Below are 16,826 nucleotides of genomic sequence, written 5' to 3' on the forward strand. Positions count from 1 at the left end.
CCCCAGACCTTCATGGGCTTCTGCATCGCCATGGTGGTATCCTTCCTGCCCCTTCTCCTGGTGCTTCTCTCCTATGCCCACATCCTGGCTTCAATGCTTCACATCAGCTCCCAAGAAGGATGCTCAAAAGCCTTCTCCACCTGCGGCTCCCACCTCCTGGTGATTGGCACCTACTACTCATCCATTGCCATAGCCTATGTGGCCTATAGGGCTGACCTGCCCCTCGACTTTCACATCATGGGCAATGTGGTGTATGCTGTCCTCACCCCTGTCCTCAACCCTCTCATCTACACGCTGAGGTACAAGGATGTCAAAGCAGCCATCACCAGTAAGGTATGTCCCTGGGACCCAGGGCATTCTGAGGACCCCTGATCCTTAGATGTTGCTAATTCTGCTTCCAGGATACCAGTGTGCTAAAAACAGAGAATGCCATCAAAAAAGTTTCTTGAAGGGAAGAATGACCTAGAGTAGGGCCCAAAATATACCGTTGAGTCTTCCATTTCCATTAATGATAGACTTGGTTATAAAATCAACCCTTCTGTGGAAAGGAAAATGTCAGATAAAATAGAAAGATTATCTGCTTAAAAGTGTCAAAATTCTTGCCTTCTTAGCTCAGTGGGCAGTGTGTCAGTCTCATAAAAGTATCAAATAGAATTTTTAACATAAGGCTAAAATAGTAATAAAGATGAGAACACAGAAAGGTTAGTTATTAAGACATGAATAGACATATAGATCAATGGAACAAGAGAGCCCAGAATCAGACCCTTAAATATATGAACAGTTGATATATGAAGGAAATGACATTGCAGATCAGTGTATAGATGGAAATATAATAAATGGTATTAGTACTATCAGGTATCCATATGTCAACAAATGAAATTTGTCTCTTATCTTAAGCAAACACAAAAAGCAATCTCATTAAATACCTAAATATGAAAGGCAAAACTATAAAACGATATAGGAGACTGCAGTCCTCATCTTGGGATGGGGAGATATTTCTGAAGCAAGATTTTTTAAAAGCTCTACGCCTAGAAAAAACAAAAGATAAATTTGACTGCTTTAAAATGTAGAATTTCTGTTCATCAAAAGACACCAGGAAGAGAGTGGAATGCTAAGCTACAGAACAGAAAATTATTTGCAATGCATATAACCAACTAAAGGACTCAGGATTCATCCAGAATATATAGAGAATTACTTTGGGTCAATTTTTTATTTTTATTTTTCTCATTTTTTAAAAAAGATTTTATTTATTTATTCGACAGATAGATAGCGAGAGAGGGAACACAAGCAGGGGGAGTGGGAGAGGGAGAAGCAGGCTTCCCACTGAGCAGGGAGCCTGATGCAGGGCTTGATCCCAGGACCCTGGGATCATGACCTGAGCCGAAGGCAGATGCTTAACCGACTGAGCCACTCAGGCGCCCCAGGTCAATTTTTTTAAAATAGTCAAGTCATTAGAAAAATTAGCAAAATACTTCACAAGCAAATGTTCAATAAATCTAAGAAAACATGCTCAACCTAGTAGTAACAGGAGAGGTGCAAGTTACAACAATGAATACTTACCACTAGAAACACATCAGACTGGCTAAAATGTCAAAGTCTACCAATACCCAAGTTGGCGAGCATGCAGGTTGATGGAGCACTCGTATACTGATAGTGGGAGTGTTTATTGGCACAACCACTTTGGAAAACACTTTATCACTATCTTATAATGTTGAATATACACATACTGTATTATCTGGCATAGCTGCATTTCTCTAACTTGTAAAATGTTCATAAGATGTAGCACTGTATGCCAATAAAATATGAAGGAATTACATATACACACAACATGAGTAATCTCACATGAATAGATGAAAGAATCTAGTGTTGAGTGGAAGAATCTAGTGTTGAGCAAAAGAATCATGACTCAAAAGGATATATATAATATGATTCCAGTTATATAAAGTTTAAAGACAGGCAAAGCTAAACTACATTTTTGATCACTGCATACAGATGTCATACACTGAAGAAAAGAGAAGGTATATTTATTATTAAAATGGAAAATCAGGGTTATTTCTGTAAGAGAGGGAGAGGGTTGTGAGTCAAAGAGGGGCACCAAGGGCTTTATGAGGAGTTGTCAGTTTCATTCTCCCCTGAATGGTGGTGACACGGTATTCACTTTACAATTAAACTGTATATATAGACTTTATACATTTTGGCTCCATGTGAATACTCTATTTTATAATAAACTCTTACAAGGCATCATTCCATCGGGCAGAGGCTGCAATGCTAGTTCTCAATGTTCGGTCCAAGTCTTTCCGTGGGTGGGATGTCTTGTGGTGGTTTTCATCTTCAGAATAAGCATCGAGCTGCTGAATATAATTTTCTCTGTTTTTCCATTCACTTAAGAAGACTTTAATTAGCCTTTGGGAAGTGCTAGACCATGTGGTAGAAGCTAGAGACACAGAGGGAGAGATTGGGACAGTCGCTGCCCTCAATTTGCTTACAGTCTAGTGAGGAAGACGGACTCGGGCAGGAACAACACAGTGTGGTAGGTGCCACATCAGAGGGAAACACAGGGGATGGGGGGAGCATAGAGGATGGTATTTAATCCAAGACAAAAATGTCTCCCATAAATATTTTTAACCTATGGTACCTGCTACTGCTTGTTTGGGAGTCCTCATGGAGTTAATGGCATGGCGGATGTGGACTGATTGAACAGAAGCCCCAAGCTGCTCCCATCAGAGAAAGAGAGGTTTCATTCTAGAGCTGACCAGAATGTGGGATGGCATCCCTGTCGCTACCTGTCATGGGGTGTGATTTTTAGCTTGGACAAGAAGTGGAGTTCATGCTTAAGCAAACCCAAAAGACTGCCACTCATTCTTCAGGAATCCCGCATGTCAAAAAAGGGTCTGGTGTGGGCAGAACTACAACGCCCCCCAAAAAGGCAGGAAGGAAAACCACTCTCAGAAAAGTGAATGGCGCAGGCCGTGACATTCTTGTGGCATATGTTAAAGGAAAGAAAATCTTTCTTAGCAAATTGTAATAAAGATGCAGCATGCGATGGGACTTTAAGCAAGGGCATTAGCAGAGAGTGAGAATTTCAGCAAATAGCAATGAGCGTCTTTTAAAGTCACAATGATAACAATTTTAAGTCAAAATTATGAAACAAAGCATTTTTAGTGAATTCTCATCTCCATTTCTGCTCCCTCCGCCTGTTGCATGCCCTTTACAAAAACTGTTTTTATTCATTTTTTTGGTTTTTCTTTCCATGTTTAATATAAGCAAGTCCATATACTTACACACATATGTATAACATATAAATATGGCTATATTATCTCTTTCTTAGAGAAATGGTAGCATACTATAAGACTGTTCTGCTCCTTGATTTTGAAAATTCAATCAGCAGTTGATAGAGATTCAGTTTTTGTTCAAGCAAAAAAAAAAAGTGGTGGTGGGAGAGGGAGGTGGCCATCGCTGGAGTGACCAGCTTTACGTAGGAGCACAAAGAGTTCGTCCATGGGAATAGGTGGGAAGACAGAATGAATGCAGGCACGGATGCCCGCAGGTGGGTGGGTGCGGGATGGGACTCTGTGCACTCCTCTCCTGATTGGCTGGAGTGACAACAGGAAGAGATATTGGTGGATTGAGGAGGGGAAAAGTCATCTGGAAGAGGAGATGAGGCAACAAACCAGGGCCATATATGGGATGACTGCCTGCCAGAATTAAGGTCTGTGGAGCGCTCGTACGTTAAGCTCAGATAATGTACACCTACATCAGGAAAATACTTTCTTAAAATCCATCTCACTTCTCCCTAAAGGTGCAGGGCTCATCTTGAGTCAGGGTATGTGGGACTGATGACCCAGTGTTACTGATTCTTCCCAGTGGAGATTTCTTTTTTTAACCAAGCATTAGGATAATTGCATAAGCCAACCGGTTTTCAGGCAGCAATGATCTGATTTTTTTTTAAAAATCTGATCATTTATCTGTCCTCACAAGTGGCTACCTATGCTTCTTGTCAAGAAAATAAAATCTGCTAAATGACATAAGGTCATTTATATATCAAGAACATATATCATGAGCCTACTATGTGGTGTATTTTATCTCTCAGTGTTATTGGGAGAGGAAGGAAGAAAAAACACTAAAAAAATGAATTCTAAAATGTCAAAAGCTACTTTAAAACCCTTCTAAACTCAGTTACAATGTTGAGCTCTAAAGCTGGCTCCACTTATCACTTACACATAGTGAAATACTTATGTAGTCATGAGATTATGATTCCATTACAAGAACGATATTTATGGTAATACCATTTCCTCTGCATTAATTTCTTATATTCCTTTTTTTAAAAAAAGATTTTATTGACAGAGAGAGAGAGAATGAGCACAAACAGGGGAGCAGTGGAGGGAGAGGAAGAAGCAGGCTCCCCGCTGAGCAGAGAGCCAGATGCAGGGCTCAATCCCAGGACCCTGAGATCATGCAGACGCTTAACCGACTGGGCCACCCAGGCACCCCAATCTTATATTCTTGATGCTAAGTAAGATGCTTATAGTATGCTAAATTCTTATTTTGTGCTTTCTGTTTATATTTCAAACAGCGTGGTTCACTTTAATTTCTTTTATCCTCCTCTTATGTATTCTCCAAATATATTCCCAGAATCATCCACACAACCTTGTCTAGTTCCACTTTTGAAGCCACCATTATTACTAAACTAGATATTTTGGTTCCAAGCCATATGTATTTTAAATAACCTGCCCATTTTTCTATTCTACACATCTTTAAAATAATAAAAACTCTATCACTGAATGCTGCTTCCTCAAATATGTGGAAATTAAATAGCACACCTCTAAAAAATCAATGGGTCAAAAAAGAAATCACAAGGAAAATCAGAAAATATCTTGTAGAAACATACCCAAAATCACAGGATGCAGCTAAAACAAGTGCTTTGAGGGAATGCAGAACTGTAAATGCTTATATGAAAAAAAGAAGAAAAATCTCAAATTAATCATCTGATGTTATTATTTATTAATTTATGTATTAATAATCTAATTTTTACTTTAAGAAATTATACTTTCATAATTTTTCTTTAAAAGCAAACTTGGGGCGCCTGGGTGGCTTAGCCGTTAAGCGTCTGCTTTCGGCTCAGGTCATGATCCCAGGGTCCTGGGATGGAGCCCCTCATTGGGCTCCCTGCTCTGCGAGAAGCCTGCTTCTCCCTCTCCCACTCCCCCTGCTTGTGTTCTCTCTCTCGGTGTGTCTCTCTCTGTCAAATAAATAAAATCTTTTAAAAAAAATAAAATAAAAGCAAACTCAACTCAAAGCAAGCAGTAGGCATGAAATAACAATAAAGATTAGAATGGAAATAAAAAGAGAATGGGAAAAATAGACAAAATGAAAACTGGGTCTTCAATACATCAACAAGACTGACGAACATTTAGGTAGATTGACTAAGAAAAAATGAGAAAATACCCCCAATTACTAAAATCAAAAGTGAAAGAGGGAACATTACGACTGAACTGCAGAGACATAAATGCAAAATGTCAAAGGAAGAGACCACCACACCACACCTGAAAACAGAAGGCTGAACTTACCACCAGCTTAAGCATTGGGAATGCTCCAGTGTATGGTTCTAAGCGACCCGGGGAGCTGATCTCACACAGGGCTGTGGACAATGTGGAGGGGAGGGGTTGGTGCACCTTCAGCGGTGCTGCTGTTGAGGGAATGGTTTGCCTTTAGTGGTGGCCGTGTGGTTACTGGGGCAAGGGTGTTGCTGCGTGGCTGACTTTTAGACTGGTCGGCTTTCAGGAACGTATGTATTAGTGCGAAGCTGTCATTGAATAATTAAACAGGTTTAAAACAAGTTCTGAGGATTATTTGTTACTCCCATGGCTATCGAACTGCCAGTCATTTCCTAGAAGCCTGAGAACATTTTTATTCTCAGAGGTAACGAAGTAAATCATACTTTATCCCCTAATGTTATACTAGGAAGTCTTTAAGTGTTGGCTTTTTACAAAGAGATCTCAGCCAACAGTTTAGCTCTCCTATTTTGGCTCACTTTTGGAGGTAAAACAAAATAAAATTAGAAATTTGAAAGGAATCTAAGTCATGGTTTCTGTTTGTTTTCTCCGACCTACTGTAGTTCAAATGACTGTTGCGCTCTATGTGAGCTCTTCCCACCAATAACCCAGTCTTTTCGTTTCATCGGACACATCCCAAAAAGACTTTAGTCCTTCTCATGCTGCCAAAAGCTGGTTTTGGAGGTTTGGGGTTTTTTTTTTTGTTTTTTTAAAGATGTATTTATTTATTTTTAGAGAGAGAGAGTGTGAGAGCGGGGAGGGGCAGAGGGAGAGGGAGAGACAGAATCCCAAGCAGACTCCCCGCTGCACAAAAAGCCCAACGTGGGGCTTGATCTCATGACCCTGAGATTACAACCCCATCCAAAAGCAAGAGTCTGACACTTAACTGACTGAGCCACCGAGGCCTTCCTGTTTTTTGTTTTTATGTACAAACCTGGTTTTTAATTTTTTTTAAAGTATAGTTGACGCACAATGTTACAACATAGTGATTCAGCAAAGTCTAGATGTTATGCTGTGCTCATCACGTGCAGCTACCATCTGTCACCATTCAACACTATCATGGCTCCAGGCGTTTATTAAGGAGGTCTGTCGTGTCTGAGCAACAGAAAACAGAACAAAAGAATCCACCTGACAGTCCAGTGATTCTGCGGTATTCTTTGCCTTTAACTTGAGAGTGGTTAGATCTTCTCCCCTAGAAAAACCTTCAGCTTTTACCTTTGTGGTCCTGAAGCAAAGATCCACATCTACAGATTTATCCCAAACCAAAATTCCTCCCTTCAGTCGGAAGGAGTAGATCTGGAGAGGAGGAGATAACACAAAAAGTTCTGGTTTGTTCTTCAGAGAAATTTCCCAAACCATCTTCAGTCCCATCATGAAGTTCCTTCGATCAGAAGGGGCTACAGCCTCTGCTGTACCATTCTTTTGATTTCCCAAGAAGCTGCCAATATTCCCAGGATGCCAACTACATCCTGCAGTTGTAAATCTACAGTCAGCAGACATCTATTCTGGAAGTCTCTACTGTGGGCTGAAATGAATCGCTCATGAATGCTTTTCCCCTGGTTCTGGGCAGAGCATCAGGCACAGGTCCTGCAAGGTCATCTCAGTCATTGCTGGGCTTTGTGTTCTCAAAGTCTCTGGGTTTGAAGTTGGGATGGTCCCTGTGCATGCACGCCCTATTCCATTTTAAAATGTGCTTGCTGCAATGGATGAATCCCTAAACTCTACCTCTGAAACTAATAATACACTATATGTTAATTAATTGATTTAAAATAAAATAAATAAAATAAAATGTACTTACTGCTTGCTTGGCCCAGGAGTTCTACTTCTAAGGATCTATCTGAGAGAAATATCTGGGTACCCATCCCCAAAATGCATGTTAAAAGGACATTAATTATAATATTGTCCATAATAGCAATAATTGTGTACAACCTAGATGTTCATTGGCAGGGAAATTATGAAATAATCTATGTCATATCCATACTATGAAATGCCAGATATCAGATAAAAAGAATAAAGTATGTCAGACAGAAAGGTTCCAAGACTTAGTAAGTTGGAATATAAGTGATGCCATAAGAACAAAATGACTTTATTTACGTTAAAGGAAAAACAAAACATTCCCCCCCATGCACAACACACACGCATGCTTAGCAAAGGTCTGGAAGGAACACACCAAATCATTACCTTTGGGGAGGGGAGGGGGACTATGAGGAAGGGCTGGTGTGAAGAAAGCATTCACCTTTTACTCCATAAATCTCCATATTGCTTAAGCTATTTTACAGTGGGATCTATTTATTACTTGTGAAATTTTAAAAATTGTTCAAATTTTATACAGATCAATGAAAGAGTGACAGAGTCAGAAATTGAGAGCTATGGAGCCAAAGGAAGGAATCTAACAGACTGAGGTCCGAACCGGTCTATGATCCTGCTTGGGCCCTGCCTGAGGCTGGGGCGCAGACCCCCTCTCCCCACGTTCTTCCCACAGAACCTTTGCAAGTCCCTCATGGAACAGCTGAGGCAGTGTGTCCCAGGGGTGCAACAGGGTTTTCCTATTTTGGTTTATCAAAATAACAGCTCTCACTTCCTGAATGTTCACCGTGCGCTAGACACGAGCTCGCACCTAAACCTTCCCAGGAGCCTGTGGGATGGGCAGTGTTGTTATACCCTTTTCACAGGCAAGGACCTAAAGGCCCAGTGAGGCTAAGGGATTTGTCCAAGGTGACATCACTGGAAAGAACTGAGGTCTCCGCCATTGGTCGATGTGCTGCTGAACCGCTGAACTGGAACTGGAATCTTGGGTCCAAGCTTGGCCAGCAGCCACTCATGTGACCCTGGGCAAGTCACTTCCCTTCACTAGATCTTTTCCTCAGTGTCAAATAGTGGGGACAATCCTGGCTCTGCCTGTCCTCCCCGGCTGTTGTGGGGCCCGATGGGAAAACAAGAATCAAACTCTTCTGTTGGTGATAAAGTTCTGGGACCCAGGAGGGTTGTTAATGACGCTGTTTCCATTACCTGCGAAGCCCAGGGCTAAGTCCCCCACCTCATCCTAGGAAGTTGTTCCCAGCTGGAGGGTTGGGGCCCCTTAGGGGAACCAACTTAAGGGAGAGGGCCCCAGCCGGCCTTGACTCCAGGGTTTAATGGGCCATGGCCCAGCCCCTTCCTGGCTCTTCCCCCAGGGCCAAGTGTGGTGATTCTACTGAAGACACCAAGGTGGATCAGGCTTGCAGGTGAGCTGGGCCGGGGGTGGAGTTTTCCAGAAGTTGGCAAAGGCTGGGGTGGACAGACAGGTTCAGAGAGGCCGGGGATGTGTACAGCCATAGTGAGGGTCCCAGTGTGCACCCCCGGGCTGTGTGGCCCTGGGCCAGACACCCTGACAGGACGGGCAGGGATGGGCAGTCACAGGCAAGAGGCTGATGCTTTTGTGAGAGAGTTTCTCACAGAGAGGCAAGATCAATGACCATGAAAGAAATGGAAATATTTAGTGAGGCATCTGTAACACTATGAGTCACAGATGAGGGAGTTGCAGTTCAGAGGGAAAGTGGAAAGTGGTGAAGCCAGAATGGAAACCTGGGTCGTTCTAGCTCCAGTTAGTGAGCCCAGACGCTATCATGCACACGTATCCTGCTCCTTGGTTATGGGAACGGCACAGGATCGTGGAAGTATTGTGGGAGGATGGTGTGGATTTAAGAGTTGTGGTGAAGCGCGATGACACAGTGACCATAAGGACCAAGCACGCCACAGGGCCCTCACTCTCCCTCCTTAGGGGCTGGGGCCATGAGACGGCCATCCTGACCCCTCACTGGGCCAAACACAGAGGACGTGCTAAAAAACCCTAGCTGAGCCAGAGGAGACCATCTCTTCCAAAGCCTTCTTTTACAGGTGGGAAAACTGAGGCTCAGGAACCCAAAGTCACAGCCCGTGAGAGGCAGAACTGGTCCAGGAGCCAGCACTCTTGATTGCCAGGTGGGGCTCAGGCCCTTGCAGCAGCCTGGCTCCAGAACACCCTCTGCTCTCCCCTCACCGGCCGTGGCCTTGGACGGACCCTCAGTTTCTCCTTTGTTCAAGGGGCATAACCACTCCCTGGCAGGCCTGGATGATGAAGGAGAGGATGTATGTAAAGTGCAGCATCCAGCTGACCATTCTAGTGACTGGTTTTTCTGTCCTTTGTCCCCCACCAGCACTGTAACTCGTGGCTCATAGATCATCCTGACCAAGGAAGTTTCCCCTGACAATACCTTTGGTGTCCTTAAGCACTAAAAACACCCCTGTAATACATATTCAAAATAAACTCCCTTCATCTAAACCATAAAATAAATGTAAGGAAGTCCAGAAAGTTTCTGATTATTAGCATGATGCTACATCAGTGCTTTTCAAAAACATCAGCTACTAAATTTTTGCAAAAACATTTTCCAGTGCTCCTGTCCAGCTGGTGCCTAAGCACATGCTTTATCTGTTGCATAGATGCATTCTGACAAAACAGAGGTTTAGGGGTGAAAACAGTGCCTTCGGGGTGAGCAAATAAGTCTTACTAGTTGGTCTGTCCCGTGGCCCCAGGAGGGAGGGCAGCTAGGGCTTTTGCTGAGTGATCCCCGGCTTCAGGGGATAATCCAGCCCCGCTGATAGTCTAGTTCTGGTTCTGTCACCCACTTACCGTGCGACCTTGGGCACACCACAGCCCATTTCTGAGCTGTGTGCCTTATCTATGTAAGAAATGGTCAAACTAAAACTGTCTACTTGCTAATGACCCCTTCATGCTGACGGTATGATTCAGCAGCCACTCAAGGCCTATTGGGAAAGCTGCATTCTGGCTTCTGTCTCTGGAGCACCGAGCTCCTGGTGAGGGTGGTGGCTCATTTTGAAATAGAAATAATTAGGCTCCATTACAGCCCTGCAGGTGCTCAGGTTTGGTGGAGCCACAGACATAGAAAGAGACAGAGACACCCCAGTATGATCATAGTGATAACAAAGGAAAGCACAGGAACCCTGAAAGCCAGAAAAGAGGGCCCTGAGCCAGCCAAGACCAGCGAAACTTCCTGGGAGAGGGAGCATTGTGTTGAGTTAGGACAAAGAACAAGGCAAAGAGCAAGGAGTTGCTGTGTGACTAGAGTGAGAAGAAATAAGGCTGCTAGAAGATCCATCTTGGACAGCAGGCTAGGGGCTCATCTTCTATCTTGAAAAATCCTAGTGAACACCGCATGGGAGCCAGAAAACTGGGCTCAGGACCCACCCTGGCTATGAACTTCTCAAGGCTGACCTTGAGAAGACACTCTGTTTCTGGACTTCAGACTCTGCATTTGCCCTCTCCACCACCGTTGTTGGATAGAAGCGGGACAGAAGAGGGAGGGTAGAGGGGTACAAATGGGCTTGCTGGCTCTGAATTTTTGCACCTCAAACCCCAACTCGGCTTAACTCAGTGACCATCAATCCCAAGTCAGCTCCTCTGAGCTATAACAACATGTAGGCAAATGCAGTTGGCACCAATTTGGGGTCTGAGGAAAACCCGGTGACTGGCTGAGGCAGTTTGAGTCTGGTGGTCTGGTTAGCTGAGAATTAACTCTTTTCAGTTGGGGTGTAGCAGCTTTGCTTTCCTGTCTGGATACTGCGGGCTCACCTTCAGAACGTTTTTTTTCTTCCAAGGAAGCATTCACAATGGAGTGGTCTGTTCCATGTGTCTTTTGGAAATACATTTTACCAGCCTTCACTCCCTAATGAGAAACCAGGCCACCTACCACGCTAAAAAAATTAAAGAACAAATTGAAATTTCTTTTTTTTTTTTCAAATTGAAATTTCTGATTACAGCTGCCAATATCAGCTTAGAAATGAAGCAGAAAAGAGAAAAAACTGCCCCAATCTCTTCCCACACAAAAACTTCCAGATTGTCCAGGGAACACAATCTAGAGAGTGAGAGCCCTGGTCTAGGAGTCTGAGGCCTGGGTTTTCTGGTCCTCGCTCTGCAGCTGACTGGCCCTATGTGATCTTGGGCAAGCCCTTGGCCTTTTGGTCTATAAAGAAAAAAGCTGGCTGGACATTTTCAAGTTTGGTATTCTTACGATTCAATGACATGAGAGAGGTTTTAGCACAAGTCAGAGAAACAGGACAGTTCTGGAAAAATCAAGGAGGGAGTCGTTTTAGAAATGGTCAGGGTTGAAGAGGCATGATATAAATGTGACCATGGACTTGCTCCTGTGTCATCTATTCAGAGGGATATCCCAGTGTATGAAAGGAATCAATATGCCCAGTCGGTTGAAGGTCTCCAGTTCTGTGGGTGCTCGGAAGCACACATTTCTCCTTCCTTGACAAGGGGAGCCCCTGGGGTAAGGGCTTGTGCCTTAGGCACTATCACAAGAATACTGTGTTCGTCTCTGCAACAGTGGACCCCAAGGCCCCTGAGTTTCCAGTTTACTATGGCACCTTCTTAGCTGGGGCTAGGGAAGTCTACAGGCTAGTGTTCACCAGGATCCCCTGCTCTGCGGCAGCAGCAACTGGGAGGGAGAGAACAAATCATACCACACAGAGATGCCTTCCATTCTCTGTCTCTGCCGCTGGGTAGAATACGCCTTTAACTCTGATTAGCATCAGCAAGTGACTTCTCCAACTAAAGGCATCCTCTGCCATTCCTTTCATTGTAGTAGGACAAGAAGCCATACACAGAGGCAAGATTTAATATATTCAGTTGCTTTTTTGTTTGCTTGCTTGCTTATTTAATTAAGGTATAACTCAGGCATAATAATGCCTACAATATTAGATACAGATAGAGATCTAGCTATAAATATAGCTCTAGCTCTGGATTCAGACATCAAATACACAGATAGAGATATTGATATACATACAAATATAGATCTATAGGGACACCTGGGTGGCTCAGTCAGTTAAGCAGTTGCCTTTGGTTCAGGTCATGATCTCAGGGTCCTGGGATCGAGCCCTGCATCGGGCTCCCTGCTCAGCGGAGAGTCTGCTTCTCTCTCTGCCCCTCACCCCTGCTCATGTTCTCTTTCTCCCTCTCTCAAATAAACAAATAAAATAAAAAAAAACACAAATATAGATATATAGATATGGATAAATCAGCTAAAGATAGAGCACATTTCCAGCAACCCAGAAGGCTTCCTTGTGTCTAGCCCAGTCAAATCCCCCCACAAAATTTAGCTAATCAAGGCTTGAGTTAAGTTCAGTTTCAGTTTTCCTAAGATTCAGTCTAACTGTGACTTGCTCTTGTTCTTAAGGTATGGCCTCCTGGGCTGTGGCTTGTCAGTGTGGCTGATCTCTGTCTCCTTAGCCCTGAGAAATTATAGATTTGCTTCTACCCTTTGGAGGTTTTGAACTTAAGTCTTTAGCAACCTTGCCACCTACCCCCTCAACACACACACACACACACACACACACACACACACACACACACAGCTTCAGAATTTTTCTTTTTTTTTTTTTTTTTACAGGTTCAGAAATTTTGAAAATATTTTGAGGGTAAGACCATCATGTATTTGAGGGAGGCTCTTTCCCTCTAATCTCTTAAGCATCATGGGATCTATCTTTTAGAAGTCTTTTTATTCTTTGAGAAGCCTTCAGTCCAGCTTCCCAACCTCTTTTGCATAGCCCCCAAATTCAGAAGCTGTCCCATGGGGAAAACTTGTTATGGATTTAGAGTGCCTTAAATTTCCAAAATGTTTTGCAAACCCTTTTTGACTGCCAAAAAGCATTGCTGCTTTTTCCTTCCCTCATCTGTGTCCCTCTGCCTGGGCCAAGTCCAAGCCACACAATGGTCCCCAAATCAAATATTCCCAGAAAAGATAAGAGCTGGTGATTGGCAGTTGACTTTGGAGAGTCCCTCCCCTCTGGAGTTCCAATTCATTTCATCCTCATTGCAACCATGTTTCTCCAATTTATTAAAAAATGTAATTTGTGTAACTTATCTAGGTTTTCCTAGTTGTTGCAGTGCAAGTGTTGGGCTACCAGGATCTATTACATCCTATACAGGAGTAGAAGTCCAGACATGTAGCTAAAGAGGGATATGGAAGAACCGCTACTCAAGGCATATGAGCAAGAAATAGGTTTAGTAAGTATGTGGGCAGCAGCAGGTTGCAGAAAGCCTTGGAGAAAGCAGCCCTTACAAGATGGTAGCAAGATGGTAGAACTTGGAGTGAGTGCAAAAGTAGAAGCCCAAGCTTTAGGACTTGATTTGAGAGAACTGACATCCCAAACTAGATAACATGGGACCTAAGATGAAGACCAGAAGAAATCTTTCCAAGTACTTTTCACAATTATATTTCAAGAATCAACTGTTAAGATCTGACTTTCCCAGTAAGATGTAAACTCTTAAGATAGGAATTTTGCCTGCCTTCTTTCTTTCATCACTGTATCACATGAACACAGCATAATGACTTCCATTTGGTAAGTTACTATTAACTTGTAATTAATATTTGACCAAAGAAGAAAGGTAGGAATTTTGGATTCACATGGTAGAAATTAATAAATACCATAACCTACAATCAGTCTTCTAGAATTGGCTGTAAATAATTGTGCTTATATTAACTATAAACATTACAAAATCTCATTCCAGAATCCTTTGTTTCTATGGTTTTCAGATATCCTCAGTCACCAGATGTTCCAGCTGCCTATCTCCCAGAAATCCAGCTCTGCCTCACTATGGGGGCCACAACCTGTAATGGATCAGTGGATGGATCACCAGTCTTCTACCTGGTGGGAATCCCCTCTCTGCCAGAGAGCTTCTTCCTCCCTGTGTTCTTTATTTTCCTCCTCTTCTATCTTCTCATCCTGCTGGGAAATGCCCTGATCCTGGTGGCTGTGGTGGCAGATCCCAGCCTCCACAAGCCCATGTACTTCTTCCTGATCAACCTCTCCACTCTGGACATTCTCTTCACCACAACCACTGTCCCCAAGATGCTGTCCCTGTTCCTGCTTGGAGACCACTTCCTCAGCTTCCCTGCCTGCTTATTGCAAATGTACCTCTTCCAAAGCTTCACATGTTCAGAAGCCTTCATCCTGGTGGTCATGGCCTATGACTGCTATGTGGCTATCTGCCGTCCCCTGCACTACCCTGTCCACATGACCCCACAGACCAATGCTGCCCTGGCAGCCTGTGCCTGGTTTATTGCTCTCCTCCTGCCCATCCCTGCAGTGGTCAAGACCTCCCAGATGGCATATAACAACATTGCTCACATCTACCATTGTTTCTGTGACCACCTGGCTTTGGTTCAGGCCTCCTGCTCTGACACCTTACCCCAGACCCTCATGGGCTTCTGCATCGCCATGGTGGTATCCTTCCTGCCCCTTCTCCTGGTGCTTCTCTCCTATGCCCACATCCTGGCTTCAGTGCTTCACATCAGCTCCCGAGAAGGACGCTCGAAAGCCTTCTCGACCTGCAGCTCCCACCTCCTGGTGGTTGGCACCTACTATTCATCCATTGCCATAGCCTATGTGGCCTACAGGGCTGACCTGCCCCTCGACTTCCACATCATGGGCAATGTAGCATATGCTATCGTCACACCAATCCTCAACCCTCTCATCTACACTCTGAGAAACAAGGAAGTCAAGGCAGCCATCACCAAAATCACGTATCTCAAGACCCAGTCTTGGATGAGAGCCCTTGAGCTTTAGATGCAGCTAATTCTGCACTCAGGACACAAAATAACAGTGCCCAGGACAGATTAGGAGCTCAGTAAATATTGTTGAATAAATAAATTAATGAATATAGAATGGTAAAAGAGAATTCAACTGAGCAGATAGTTCCAACAAGCAAAGATGATCCATCCATGGATTTCAGTCAGACTTCTCATTAAAATAAAGTATACACCACTGGCATAAAGTGCTGAGCCCTTGAGAGTTGTTAATGATGCTCTTCTCATTGTCAGCAAAGTCTAGGGACAAATCCTACCCTCCCCCATATATGTCCTAAGAAATGTCAGGGAGTTGATCTCTGAGGGATGGTGGGTGCAGTTCCCATAGGAGTACCATCTTGAAAGAAAGTACCCCAGGAGACCTGCCTGAAAGGAGAGGGCTGAGGGTTTAGTGGGTCATGGCTCAGCACCAAAAGGGCCTTGCATGGAGACGCCATAGGAGATACCAGTGTGGATCAGGTTTAACAGGTGAGTAGGGCTAGGGAAAAAGTTCCCAAGACAAGCAGAGAATGCTGGAGTGGGGAAACAGGACAGAGTGGCCAGGACCTATAACCAGGACCAGGGATCAGGAAGACAGATTGGGTGCACAAAATGCAGGCAACCAGGATCCAGGCTGGCTGTGCATACATGGACTATGGGATCTTAGACCACATACCCTGGCAGATGTGGACAAGGTGCACCTCTGGGTGGGATTCAAATCATCTTGGCCAAGCCTTTCCCCCAGCAAAGCAAGGCTTTGTCACTGGCGGACACACTAGCCAGCTCTGAGCCCTGTGTGTTCCAGGCTCGCGTGTAAGCGTTGTCTAAGCTAAGCGTTATATCTCCCCATAAGGATCACAACAACCCAGGAGGTCACAGATGACAGAAATGAGCCCCAGGAAGGGGGAAGTGACTTGCCCAAGGTCACACCGCCGGAAGTAGGAGCTGGGATTGGAATCAGGGCCTTTCTGACTCACAAGCCACACACTTGACCACTAAGGTCCATGGGACAAGATGAAGGGAGAGAATGTGGCTGGCAGCAGGTGCTCACTAGGCCGGATAGTCCTCACCCTCTCCCTTTGGGTGTGGACCATTGTGACATCCGATCTGTCAACCACAGAGGGGACCCTCAGAAACGAGCTCATTGAATTGGAAACCCCCCAGAGATCTTTTCTTCCACAGCCCTCACTGCCCAGATGAGAAAACCAAGGCTCAGGGACCCAAAGTCACAGCAGGCGAGTGGCAGAGCTGGTCCACAAGCCAGCACTCTTGGTTGCCAGGCGGGGCTCACGCTTTTGCAGCAGCCTGGCTCCAGAACACCCTCTGCTCTCCCCCTCACCGGCCGTGGCCTTGGACGGACCCTCAGATTCTCGCTGGCTGACGGGCATAAGCACTCCCTGGCAGGCTTGGATGATGAGAGGGGGTGATGGATGTGAAGCATGGCTTCAGGTTGTACATTCAGTGACCGGTTCTTCTGTCTAGCTGTGTAACTGGCTGGTGGACAATCCAGACAGGGAGCACCCTTGCCAGTTATAGTGGCAAGTTCTGTGCCCTGGGAAACAGCACCCTGCGGGCCCGAAGCACTGGCCTGCATCGTTCACATGTAGTAGGTAATTCAGAGTAAAACAAGAACCCTAACCTGTAAATTAAGTGTAAGAAGATCCAG

At 44.4% G+C, this 16,826-nt stretch overlaps 2 protein-coding genes across 2 annotated transcripts; both read left to right on the forward strand.

The window, feature by feature from the left end:
- Nucleotides 1-3: 3 nt before the first annotated feature.
- LOC116629287 (olfactory receptor 2AT4-like) lies at nt 4-3,392 on the forward strand (the record flags this gene model as incomplete). Its single annotated transcript, XM_032399591.1, has 2 exons — nt 4-328; nt 3,331-3,392. Coding segments are annotated over 2 exons (387 nt in total), but the record flags the coding sequence as incomplete, so codon positions are not given.
- Nucleotides 3,393-14,189: 10,797 nt separating this feature from the next.
- LOC116629286 (olfactory receptor 2AT4) lies at nt 14,190-15,161 on the forward strand. Its single transcript, XM_032399590.1, has one exon. It carries the CDS (start codon nt 14,190-14,192, stop codon nt 15,159-15,161), a length of 972 nt encoding a protein of 323 aa, XP_032255481.1.
- Nucleotides 15,162-16,826: the final 1,665 nt, after the last annotated feature.

The sequence above is a fragment of the Phoca vitulina genome, unplaced genomic scaffold, assembly GCF_004348235.1.
Source record: "Phoca vitulina isolate PV1807 unplaced genomic scaffold, GSC_HSeal_1.0 scaffold545, whole genome shotgun sequence".
Taxonomy (NCBI): domain Eukaryota; kingdom Metazoa; phylum Chordata; class Mammalia; order Carnivora; family Phocidae; genus Phoca; species Phoca vitulina.